Genomic DNA, 12,659 nt, shown 5'->3' on the forward strand with positions numbered 1-12,659 from the left:
GGGCCACTCAAAGAGTTGAGCATGTAACAAATGCTTAATACAGGAAGTACCTGTATTAATTTTGTGACGAATGGGAAAGTGAGAGGTGTACATCATTACTAATTTTTTTATACATATTCGCCATTTCCCGTGTTAGTGAGGTAGCATTAAGAACAGAGTACTGAGCTGTAGAGGGACTATTTTCACTTGGGCCCCTTCTCTGCTCCATTTTTTGAAAACGTAAAAAATGGAAGGGGAGGATTTCCAGCCCCCCGCTCCCTCCCCTTATAGTTGCCTTGTGCAACATGCAGGGAATACTTGGGAAGTATTCTCTCTCCCCTATCCCTAGAGATAATATATATGATATATAGACTTGGTAGAGATGCTCTGTGGAAGGTATTAAGAATGTATGGTGTGGGAGGCAAGTTGTTAGAAGCAGTGAAAAGTTTTTATCGAGGATGTAAGGCATGTGTACGTGTAGGAAGAGAGGAAAGTGACTGGTTCTCAGTGAATGTTGGTTTATGGCAGGGGTGCGTGATGTCTCCATGGTTGTTTGATTTGTTTATGGATGGGGTTGTTAGGGTGGTGAATGCAAGAGTTTTGGAAAGAGGGGCAAGTATGCAGTCTGCTGTGGATGAGAGAGCTTGGGAAGTAAGTCAGTTGTTGTTCGCTGATGATACAGCGCTAGTGGCTGATTCGTGTGAGAAACTGCAGAAGCTGGTGACTGAGTTTGGTAAAGTGTGTGAAAGAAGAAAGCTGAGAGTAAATGTGAATAAGAGCAAGGTTATTAGGTACAGTAGGGTTGAGGGGCAAGTCAACTGGGAGGTAAGTTTGAATGGAGAAAAACTGGAGGAAGTGAAGTGTTTTAGATATCTGGGAGTGGATTTGGCAGCAGATGGAACCATGGAAGTGGAAGTGAATCATAGGGTGGGGGAGGGGGCGAAAGTTCTGGGAGCGCTGAAGAATGTGTGGAAATCGAGAACGTTATCTTGGAAAGCAAAAATGGGTAGGTTTGAAGGAATAGTGGTTCCAACAATGTTATATGGTTGCGAGGCGTGGGGTTATAGATAGAGTTGTGCGGAGGAGGGTGATTGTGCTGGAAATGAGATGTTTGAGGACAATATGTGGTGTGAGGTGGTTTGATCAAGTAAGTAATGAAAGGGTAAGAGAGATATGTGGTAATGAAAAGAGTGTGGTTGAGAGAGCAGAAGAGGGTGTTTTGGAGTGGTTTGGTCACATGGAGAGAATGAGTGAGGAAAGATTGACAAAGTGGATATATGTGTCAGAGGTGGAGGGAACAAGGAGAAGTGGGAGACCAAATTGGAGGTGGAAAGGTGGAGTGAAAAAGATTCTGAGTGATCGGGGCCTGAACATGCAGGGGTGAAAGGCGTGCAAGGAATAGAGTGAATTGGAACAATGTGGTATACCGGGGTCGACGTGCTGTCAATGGATTGAACCAGGGCATGTGAAGCGTCTGGGGTAAACTATGGAAAGTTGTGTGGGGCCTGGATGTGGAAAGGGAGCTGTGGTTTCGGTGCATTGTACATGACAGCTAGAAACTGAATGTGAATGAATATGGCCTTTGTTGTCTTTTCATAGTGCTGCCTCACGCACATGAGGGGGTAGGGGGTTGTTATTTCATGTGTGGTAGGGTGGCAACGGGAATGAATAAGGGCAGACAGTATGAATTATGTACATGTCTATATATATATATATATATATATATATATATATATATATATATATATATATATATATATATATATGTCTGTGTGTGTATATATATTTATATGTTGAGATGTATAGGTATGTATATGGGCGTGTGTGGACATGTATATATATATACATGTGTATGTGGGTGGGTTGGGCCATTCTTTTGTCTGTTTCCTTGTGCTACCTCACTAATGTAGGAGACAGCAACAAAGTATAATAAATAAATATATATAAATTTATAAATGTTAATTGATAGGCACGGGAAAGAGAGACTTTTGGATGTTAATGTGCTGAGAGATGTAACTGGAGGGATGTCTGATCATTATATTGTGGGGGCGAAGGTGAAGATTTGTAGAGGTTTTCAGAAAAGAAGAGAGAATGTTGGGGTGAAGAGAGTGGTGAGAGTAAGTGAGCTTGGGAAGGAGACTTGTTTGAGGAAGTACCAGGAGACTGAATACAGAATGGAAAAAGGTGAGAACAAAGGAGGTAAGGGGAGTGGGGGAGGAATGGGATGTATTTAGGGAAGCAGTGATGGCTTGCGCAAAAGATGCTTGTGGCATGAGAAGCATGGGAGGTGGTCAGATTAGAAAGGGTAGTGAGTGGTGGGATGAAGAAGTAAGATTATTAGTGAAAGAGAAGAGAGTGGCATTTGGACGATTTTTGCATGGAAATAATGCAAATGAGTGGGAGATGTATAAAAGAAAGAGGCAGGAGGTCAAGAGAAAGGTGCAAGAGGTGAAAAAGAGGGCAAATGAGAGTTGGGGTGAGAGAGTATCATTAAATTTTAGAGAGAATAAAAAGATGTTTTGGAAGGAGGTAAATAAAGTACATAAGACAAGGGAACAAATGGGAACTTCAGTGAAGGTGCAAATGGGGAGGTGATAACAAGTAGTGGTGATGTGAGATGAGATGGAGTGAGTATTTTGAAGGTTTGTTGAATGTGTTTGATGATAGAGTGGCAGATATAGGGTGTTTTGGTCGAGGTGATGTGCAAAGTGAGAGGGTTAGGGAAAATGATTTGGTAAACAGAGAAGAGATAGTAAAAGCTTCGCGGAAGATGAAAGCCGACAAGGCAGCGGGTTTGGATGGTATTGCAGTGGAATTTATTAAAAAAGGGGGTGACTGTATTGTTGACTGGTTGGTAAGGTTATTTAATGTATGTATGACTCATGGTGAGGTGCCTGAGGATTGGCGGAATGCTTGCATAGTGCCATTGTGCAAAGGCAAAGGGGATAAGAGTGAGTGCTCAAATTACAGAGGTATAAGTTTGTTGAGTATTCCTGGTAAATTATATGTGAGGGTATTGATTGAGAGGGTGAAGGCATGTACAGAGCATCAGATTGGGGAAGAGCAGTGTGGTTTCAGAAGTGGTAGAGGATGTGTGGATCAGGTGTATGCTTTGAAGAATGTATATGAGAAATACTTAGAAAAGCAAATGGATTTGTATGTAGCATTATTGGATCTGGAGAAGGCATATGATAGAGTTGATAGGGATGCTCTGTGAAAGGTATTAAGAATATATGGTGTGGGAGGCAAGTTGTTAGAAGCCGTGAAAAGTTTTTATCAAGGGTGTAAGGCATGTGTACGTGTAGGAAGAGAGGAAAGTGATTGGTTCTCAGTGAATGTAGGTTTGTGGCAGGGATGTGTGATGTCTCCATTGTTGTTTAATTTGTTTATGGATGGGGTTGTTAGGGAGGTGAATGCAAGAGTTTTGGAAAGAGGGGCAAGTATGAAGTCTGTTGTGGATGAGAGAGCTTGGGAAGTGAGTCAGTTGTTTGCTGATGATACAGTGCTGGTGGCTGATTCATGTGAGAAACTGCAGAAGCTGGTGACTGAGTTTGGTAAAGTGTGTGAAAGAAGAAAGTTGAGAGTAAATGTGAGTAAGAGCAAGGTTATTAGGTACAGTAGGGTTGAGGGTCAAGTAAATTGGGAGGTAAGTTTGAATAGAGAAAAACTGGAGAAAGTAAAGTGTTTTAGATATCTGGGAGTGGATTTGGCAGTGGATGGAACCATGGAAGCGGAAGTGAATCATAGGATGGGGGAGGGGGTGAAAATTCTGGGAGCGTTGAAGAATGTGTGGAAGTCAAGAACATTATCTTGGAAAGCAAAAATGGGTATGTTTGAAGGAATAGTGGTTCCAACAATGTTGTATGGTTGCAAGGCGTGGGCTATGGATAGAGTTGTGCGCAGGAGGGTGGATGTGTTGGAAATGAGATGTTTGAGGGCAATATGTGGTGTGAGGTGGTTTGATCGAGTAAGTAATAATAGGGTAAGAGAGATGTGTGGTAATAAAAAGAGTGTGGTTGAGAGAGCAGAAGAGGGTGTTTTGAAATGGTTTGGTCACATGGATAGAATGAGTGAGGAGAGCTTGACCAACTGGATATATGTGTCAGAGGTGGAGGGAACGAGGAGAAGTGGGAGACCAAATTGGAGGTGGAAAGATGGAGTGAAAAAGATTTTGAGTGATCGGGGCCTGAACATGCAGGAGGGTGAAAGGCATGCAAGGAATAGAGTGAATTAGAACAATGTGGTATACCAGGGTCGACGTGATGTCAATGGATTGAACCAGGACATGTGAAGCGTCTGGGGTAAACCATGGAAAGTTGTGTGGTGCCTGGATGTGGAAAAGGAGCTGTGGTTTCGGTGCATTATTACATGACAGCTGGAGACTGAGTGTGAACGAATGGGGCCTTAGTTGTCTTTTCCTAGCGCTACCTCGCACACATGAGGGGGGAGGATGTTGTTATTCCATGTGTGGTGGTGTGGCGATGGGAATGAATAAAGGCAGACAGTATGAATTATGTACATGGGTATACATGTATATGTCTGTGTGTGTGTATATATATGTATACATTGAGATGTATAGGTATGTATATGTGCTGTGTGTGGACGTGTATGTATGTACATGTGTATGTGGGTGGGCTGGGCCATTCTTTCCTCTGTTTCCTTGCGCTACCTCGCTAACGCGGGAGACAGCGACAAAGCAAAATGAATAAATAAATGAATATATATGTATATATTATTGGAGGTGGAAAGATGGAGTGAAAAAGATTTTGTGTGATCGGGGCCTGAACATGCAGGAGGGTGAAAGGAGGGCAAGGAATAGAGTGAATTTGATCGATGTGGTATACCGGGGTTGACGTGCTGTCAGTGGATTGAATCAGTGCATGTGAAGCGTCTGGGGTAAACCATGGAAAGCTGTGTAGTTATGTATATTTGCGTGTGTGGACGTATGTATATACATGTGTATGGGGGTGGGTTGGGCCATTTCTTTCATCTGTTTCCTTGCACTACCTCGCAAACGCGGGAGACAGCGGCAAAAAAAAAAGAAAAAAAAATTATGGTAAGGCATCTGTAAGTGAGAAAAGTGGATTGGAGGTGAGAGTATTGAACATATTGGCTTTATGTTGAAATGTGTGGAGGGAAAGATAAGAAACTTCATCCTATAGCCATTCTGTCATTAGATTTAGTAGGAAGTATTGATTCATTAATTAATTATTAATTTCATGAATTTAGTTGAATCAAGTGATATCTTTAAGGAGAATTTCTCAAATAATTGTCAGGAAAAATTGAATGGTGCCATTGTTTGGGGTTTTCTCCATACAGGGATCGAATAGTACCATTGTTTATTTTTATCCTCTCAGAAAAATTTAATGGTGCTGTTGTTTTTTTTTTTTTTTTTTGTTAAATGGGGTACAGATAAACTGTATTAGCCAGTGCATGAAAACATGATTTCTATAGAACCTTGGTCAGAGGGGAACTTTGGTGTTCAGTTGGAATTGATACCTACCTTACAATGGAAACATATTTCTGATTATACCAAATATGCTTACATCAGCATTTACTAGGTACACAACCCAGAGTGAAAATGAGGGACACCTGTGGCAGTTGATTTTGATGTTGTTTCCTAGTAATACAGTATTATGTTGTATCTTGTTCTGAAGATTTTTACCTTTTACATGTGGATATATTTGTGTGTTAGATGCATGTATGTGTTATATCAGAGAGAGGAAGAGAGCTTTTCAAGAGGATGCTATCCTTCACTGCCATGCTTTTGATATTTTTGCCACAAGTAGTGTTTGTGTGTTGATAAGAGTATGTCAGAGTATGATGCATTAAAGGCTCCTGCCCAGAAAAGATACACCTTTATTGTAGGTTTCACATTTCATATTTTATTGGATATGCCATGATGAATCATCAAACCATATATGAAAGAACTTTTAAGCCCTAGACCCCCATGTGAGGAATGTTTCAGAATACGGCAATAAGTGGGACTGTTATATCTCGCCGTTTCCAGCCATGTCTCCAGTTCCATTAGTTACGCCAACAACTCCTGGCACTGAAAATGGAGCTGCCATTGTCCGTACAACTTCAAGTAAAATGGAATCAATAAAGTCATGGTCCATTTCTACATACAAGTGCACGAAGCAACTCTTATCTGAGAAGTTAGGAAAATCATCTCGAACAGTAGATGCAGGTGAGTACTTGATGACCTTGAACCATAGTTGTTACTTCATTGTTTTGCAGGAAGATTCTTTTTATCACCACCTCATGCTAATGGGTGATCAAGGCAAAATTTTTCTAGATTGTTTACATATGAAAATTACAGGGTAATAGATTGAGAATACTTAAGTTAAAATTGAGTAAGTGATGTAAAGGCTTTTAAATTTTCTCTCCTCTGTGGTCTTTTCCCCTGAGCATGAGACATATTCCCAAGGCAAATACAGGTCAAGGCTCTTCCTACCCTCATGATTTGGAAAGGATGCACCAGTCTTTGCTCACTCTTTATGAACACCCCAAAGGTGTTCATAGCAGTTTATTCTTTATTTGGGCCTGCCCTCAGCCAATCAGCAAGCCATTGACTTGCCTCCTACCTCAGTCTCAGAATTCAGTTTCTCTGGGATTGTGCATGCAGTCAGATGTATGGTGTGGCTACTTCTTCTGTCACGAAGCTTCTCTTGGATCAGTATTTTATTATTATTTAATTATTTTGATGTGCTTATATGTATAACGTCCATCTGTGAGATTTGATATATAGTATCATACAGTATTACTCCCTCCTATACTTTCTTGTCTTGTGCATTTTTATCCCTATGTAACATAGGCTTGATGATTGTTTTTAGGGGTAGATATACAGTAATGTTAAAAGAATACATTTGATTGGTTTAGAGGTACCACCAGTTGTTTTTTATGGAGTTTGGTATCATGACACTGTTGTATGTCTGCCTTCACTTCCGTCTTCCCTCCCTCTCATTCTGAGTATATCCCTTTTCCCTTGCGTTTGTTGCACTGTGGAGTACATGAGGTAATATTTGTATACTTCAGTTGCTCATTTTGTTTGTTCTATCACTGGCTTTTTTACTCTCACTGTAGCAGTACAGTGTTGACATTCAAGGTACATTGTGACTGTGGGATAATCTCAAATACTCTAAAATATATCTTTATAAGTTTGTTACGACAGTTGATTATAACATAACTTTCTAAATAAAATGATACACAACTCGTCCTGGTAAGATTTTAATTATGTGTGCAGTGTGGCCATCAACTTAGAATGTTCCCTTGTTGGGCATATAAGGTATTCCAGAAATATTTTCAGGCATAAGTAGGAAGGTGTGTGGTATTCTTTTTAAGTGTTTTTGCCACAGACAAATAATATTAAGGGATTTGACCACTGGGAACAGATGGATGCTTCCATCGCTTCCACTGATGTTTGGGGGCCATAGCTAAAAATAGATTAGTAATAGGCATACAGTTACGTATGAATAAGCTTAGAAGGAAATATTCATGTATGTATGCAAAAGAAGAGGGTGATTAACAACTTTGATAAGGAATAGCAGTGATTACAGGGGCCTTCCACTTCCCTTTCTGACAACACATGGTGTTAAATTGTAGGTTTCCTTTAACAAGTTAGCTCTAATTAATCCTTCAGAGATGGTTTGCCATGGAGAAAATTAAACCTCACTTCTCCATAAATTTTATAGTCAGTCCTGGCTTCTTTTTCATAGAGACCACTTGCAACTTGGTAGTTCTAGTTGAACATCATTTACAGAAAGTTTAGTTGTAGTAGTGAGTACTGAGAACAACCTTCTCCTTGAGAGATAAGCTGCTTGGTTTTAATAAGTACTCATGAGATCAGACAGCTTGTCTCAGTATTTCAGAGGAACCCAGTGTCTTCAAGACTATACCTGGGAAAACACAAAGCCTTTTCTTTAGCCATTCAGACTGTCCATTCCCTTTGAGGACCTTCATAGCTAGTTCCTTTATTCTAGAGCCCCAAGGATATAGAATCTCTGCAGAATCAAAAGCCAAACATTTCCTCAAGCCATTTCAGAGCTTTGCTTTTTGTTTCTGAAAATGCTGAATCTGTCTTGGAACTTTAAAGCACTTCCATACATAAGGGAGGATGAAATGCACTCTTCATTAGACTGAACAGCATCTCCTAAGGCCTTTCCACACATATAATTTTAAGTTGTTTCTGACACCCTGTCCCTGATGAACCATTTATCTCACAGGCATAACATTTGATTAACTAGAGCTCATTGTAAAGTCTTATGCTGTATAACATCATTCAGTTCCTTTTGTAATCTTTTTTGGAAAAAGTGCAGACAACAGGCTTCTCTTTTTCTCAAGAGACTGAAGCTGTTTTGAAGATTCTTAGAGCTAGATCTTGTAGACCCATCAGTGTTAGAACTGTTGTTATCGACCCTTTCTCTTTGTAGAAAAATATGGGGTTAAGATATTGGATTGGGGGCGTTGTTATACCTAATCGTGAAGAATATAATATGAAAGGGCTGTGCTGCTCCTTCATTTCTCATTTCAGAGGGAAGACCATTACTGCATCTAAGTTTCTGCTAGAGGCAGAGGTGCCCTTTCAAGGCAGCTCTTTCAGGCCATTTTTCCATGATAGTGCCCTTTGCCATTTGGGGGTTGTTTATACAACTTAAATTTTTTTTTCAGAAGTTTGACACTTGGGAAATCTAGCTCCAAACAGAACATTTTAGGTGTTACTTTTGGTTTACCTGATTTGTTTTGAGGTTGTCAGCTTCAAGGAGGAATGTGCCAGACCAGAGTTAAGAGTCCTAGACACCTTAGTTCCCAGCCAGATCCTTACTTGGCTAGAAATATATTGGAACACTCAGATTAGCATTCTTTGTTAACTTGAGTCACATATTGTAAAAGGTATTCTACCTGTCTGTCTGTCTGTCATTCTATCTATCTGTCTATCTGTCTGTCAATCTACCTATCTATCTATCTATCTATATATCTATCTATCTATCTATCTATCTATCTATATATAAATCTCAGATGCCTGTTCCCTCTGGGAACTCCCATTAAGATGGTAGCCACAGCAAAAGTCTCCTCTTAACCTTGTCCCTACAATCCTCCCTCAGGGGTTCCAGATACATTTTCTATCATACCTTGGAGACAAGAATAGTAGATGTCATTACTCTCAATAGATAGCATTACAAGCACTTATTTACATACACAGATGACAACATGGTAAGGTATCTTCTTGAGGATGTGCAAGCATCTGTCTTGTTTTTGCTCCTCTTCCCTCTGTTTTTTACCCCAGTATACGGAGTGATGATAAATATGATAGTGATGACTAAGTAGACACAGGTGAAGATTTTTTTTTTTTTTTTGCTTTGTCGCTGTCTCCCGCGTTTGCGAGGTAGTGCAAGGAAACAGACGAAAGAAATGGCCCAACCCACCCCCATACACATGTATATACATACATGTTCACACATGCAAATATACATACCTACTCAGCTTTCCATGGTTCACCCCAGACGCTTCACATGCCCTGATTCAATCCACTGACAGCACGTCAACCCCGGTATACCACATCGATCCAATTCACTCTATTTCTTGCCCTCTTTTCACCGTGAACTCCTGCATGTTCAGGCCCCGATCACACAAAATCTATTTCACTCCATCTTTCCACCTCCAATTTGGTCTCCCACTTCTCGTTCCCTCCACCTCCGACACATATATGCTCTTGGTCAATCTTTCCTCACTCATTCTCTCCATGTGCCCAACCATTTCAAAACACCCTCTCCTGCTCTCTCAACCACGCTCTTTTTATTTCCACACATCTCTCTTACCCTTACATTACGTACTCGATCAAACCACCTCACACCACACATTGTCCTCAAACATCTCATTTCCAGCACATCCACCCTCCTGCACACAACTCTATCCATAGCCCACGCCTCGCAACCATACAACATTGTTGGAACCACTATTCCTTCAAACATACCCATTTTTGCTTTCCGAGATAGTGTTCTCGACTTCCACACATTCTTCAAGGCTCCCAGGATTTTCGCCCCCTCCCCCACCCTATGATCCACTTCCGCTTCCATGGTTCCATCCGCTGCCAGATCCACTCCCAGATATCTAAAACACTTTACTTCCTCCAGTTTTTCTCCATTCAAACTTCCCTCCCAATTGACTTGACCCTCAACCCTACTGTACCTAATAACCTTGTTCTTATTCACATTTACTCTTAACTTTCTTCTTTCACACACTTTACCAAACTCAGTCACCAGCTTCAGCAGTTTCTCACATGAATCAGCCACCAGCGCTGTATCATCAGCGAACAACAACTGACTCACTTCCCAAGCTCTCTCATCCCCAACAGACTTCATACTTGCCCCTCTTTCCAAAACTCTTGCATTCACCTCCCTAACAACCCCATCCATAAACAAATTAAACAACCATGGAGACATCACACACCCCTGCCGCAAACCTACATTCACTGAGAACCAATCACTTTCCTCTCTTCCTACACGTACACATGCCTTACATCCTCGATAAAAACTTTTCACTGCTTCTAACAACTTGCCTCCCACACCATATATTCTTAATACCTTCCACAGAGCATCTCCATCAACTCTATCATATGCCTTCTCCAGATCCATAAATGCTACATACAAATCCATTTGCTTTTCTAAGTATTTCTCACATACATTCTTCAAAGCAAACACCTGATCCACACATCCTCTACCACTTCTGAAACCACACTGCTCTTTCCCAATCTGATGCTCTGTACATGCCTTCACCCTCTCAATCAATACCCTCCCATATGATTTACCAGGAATACTCAACAAACTTATACCTCTGTAATTTGAGCACTCACTCTTATCCCCTTTGATGAAGATATGACCTCAAATAATGAGGAGAAAAGCTTGCCCATGTAGTCCAGCGAGCAAAGCATCTCTTGGAGGAGTTGCAAGTGTCTGTTTTATTTCTACCTTTCCACTATTTTTTCACTCAGTAGGTTGGATAATATTGAATATGACAGTGAGGAATATACAGATACACAGTAAATATAATACTTCAAGATTGTGTTAACTCCAACTCTGATAGTCCACCAGATGCTATGGGGTTGACCAAAGTAAAGTTATCTTTTCTTCTTATGATGCTTGCCCAACCATTTGCTTTTGCTGGCAATAACACCTTTAGTTATACAAATGATAAACATCAGAATATATAGCAGCATGTCTAAAGTTTCCTTGGTACAGTAATGAACTTATTGACATGATAGTTGAGGGGACAACCAGGTATGTAGAGCAAAGGTTGATGGCAGCATCATGTGATGATGGAAGTAATAAGTGGTACCCTATCAAAATTTGTGAAATGATAAAGATTTATATATTTTTTCAAAAGGCTGTAATTTCTTTCTCAGTTATTTCTAATGTTTTCTTAAATTGAAAGTTCATATTGTTACATTTTCTTTTACAGTTATTTTTGTATTCGGTGAGATGAAATGGACTTGCAGCATAAACATTTGTTTATGTAATATCTTTAGAAAATTAGCACTTCAAACTTCGCATTTTGTGTGCTTTTCTGTCTGTTTACTTTTCAAAACTGTTTAAAAAATTGATGATTTTTGGACAGTGAAAAAAACTGATAAGGGAAGGGGTTAATGAGATATTGGTTCCATGGATTTTTTTTTTCATCTCCCAGGGTGTTTTCAGTTATTGGAAAGATTCCCTGAATGACAGTTTCTCAAAGCTTCTTGTCTCCTGGGAGTATGCGGAGTATGCTGTGTTTGGGCTGATGCTATATTGAGATCGAACACTATCTCAACTGATATGTCAGTTGGGAAGGAAATTTTTCAGTTGGTTTCCTCTCTTTGGGAGTGGCACCTGAAGTGGATCCCTTTGCAGTCAGAACCATTGTTACTTTTGACTTGTTTTCTCCAGTTTTAGACAGAGAGAGTTGAAACAGATGCTCTGTCCTTGGCTTAGATTATATGAACTAGATTTATCTTTTTCTGAAGTTGTTCTGGAAAAGTTTCTCCTTAACTAAATGACTTATGGGGTTTAGTAATGCTGATAGCTCCCAAGTGGAACAGCCACCTTAGGTGCTTTTCAACTTTGCCATGTACCATGTTTTATACTTTTTTCTTTTACCACCTCTTCCTTACAAGGCCTAAACCTCATATCCTGGATTTTGTAATGTACATGTATGCTTTCCTCAAACCTATAAGCAGAGTTTTGGAGTATGCCAGCATATGACTGTTTGCATAACTTCACCCTTCTACTCCCATTAGTGTAGATAGGTATGAAATATATTGGTTATTCTTGAAGAGTCTGATTTCTTGGTAGTGACTTATTCTTTACTGTTCTTCCCTAGCCTTTATCATGATAAGAACTGAACTAGTAACACTATTGTTTCTTGAGAGTGCCCCTTAGGAACCCCTTTCTTTGTCTGTTAGGCTGATTTAAGATTTGCTTCTCTAGTCCAAGTGGGAGCTTTCAAAAGTTGTAGATCTTTTACAACTTTGTAGTCTCCTGACAATTTAAGACCTCCACATTTTCTCTCATAAACTATTGTCCTTATAGTCTTGGGCTCAGGGAAAGGAGTTAAAGAATATCACCTTTATATCCAAGTGTAAGATCGTGTCATATGGACATTCTCTTGATGGGTGTACATTAACAAAAAAAAAAAAAAAAGGCCAA

General features: G+C 40.1%; 1 protein-coding gene across 6 annotated transcripts in view; it reads left to right on the forward strand.

Annotated features, from left to right (window-relative positions):
* The window catches only part of Arfip (ADP ribosylation factor interacting protein arfaptin), a 128,831-nt gene that overhangs the window by 33,680 nt on the left and 82,492 nt on the right, over nucleotides 1-12,659 (forward strand). For 5 of the 6 annotated variants that reach the window (XM_071667058.1, XM_071667060.1, XM_071667057.1 and 2 more), the window contains exon 3: nucleotides 5,948-6,169. In XM_071667058.1, the coding sequence (XP_071523159.1) occupies nucleotides 5,948-6,169 (222 nt within the window). The remainder of the gene's footprint in view (nucleotides 1-5,947; nucleotides 6,170-12,659) is intronic. The other variant, XM_071667059.1, reaches the window with a different exon arrangement.

The sequence above is a fragment of the Panulirus ornatus genome, chromosome 11 (assembly GCF_036320965.1).
Source record: "Panulirus ornatus isolate Po-2019 chromosome 11, ASM3632096v1, whole genome shotgun sequence".
NCBI lineage: Eukaryota > Metazoa > Arthropoda > Malacostraca > Decapoda > Palinuridae > Panulirus > Panulirus ornatus.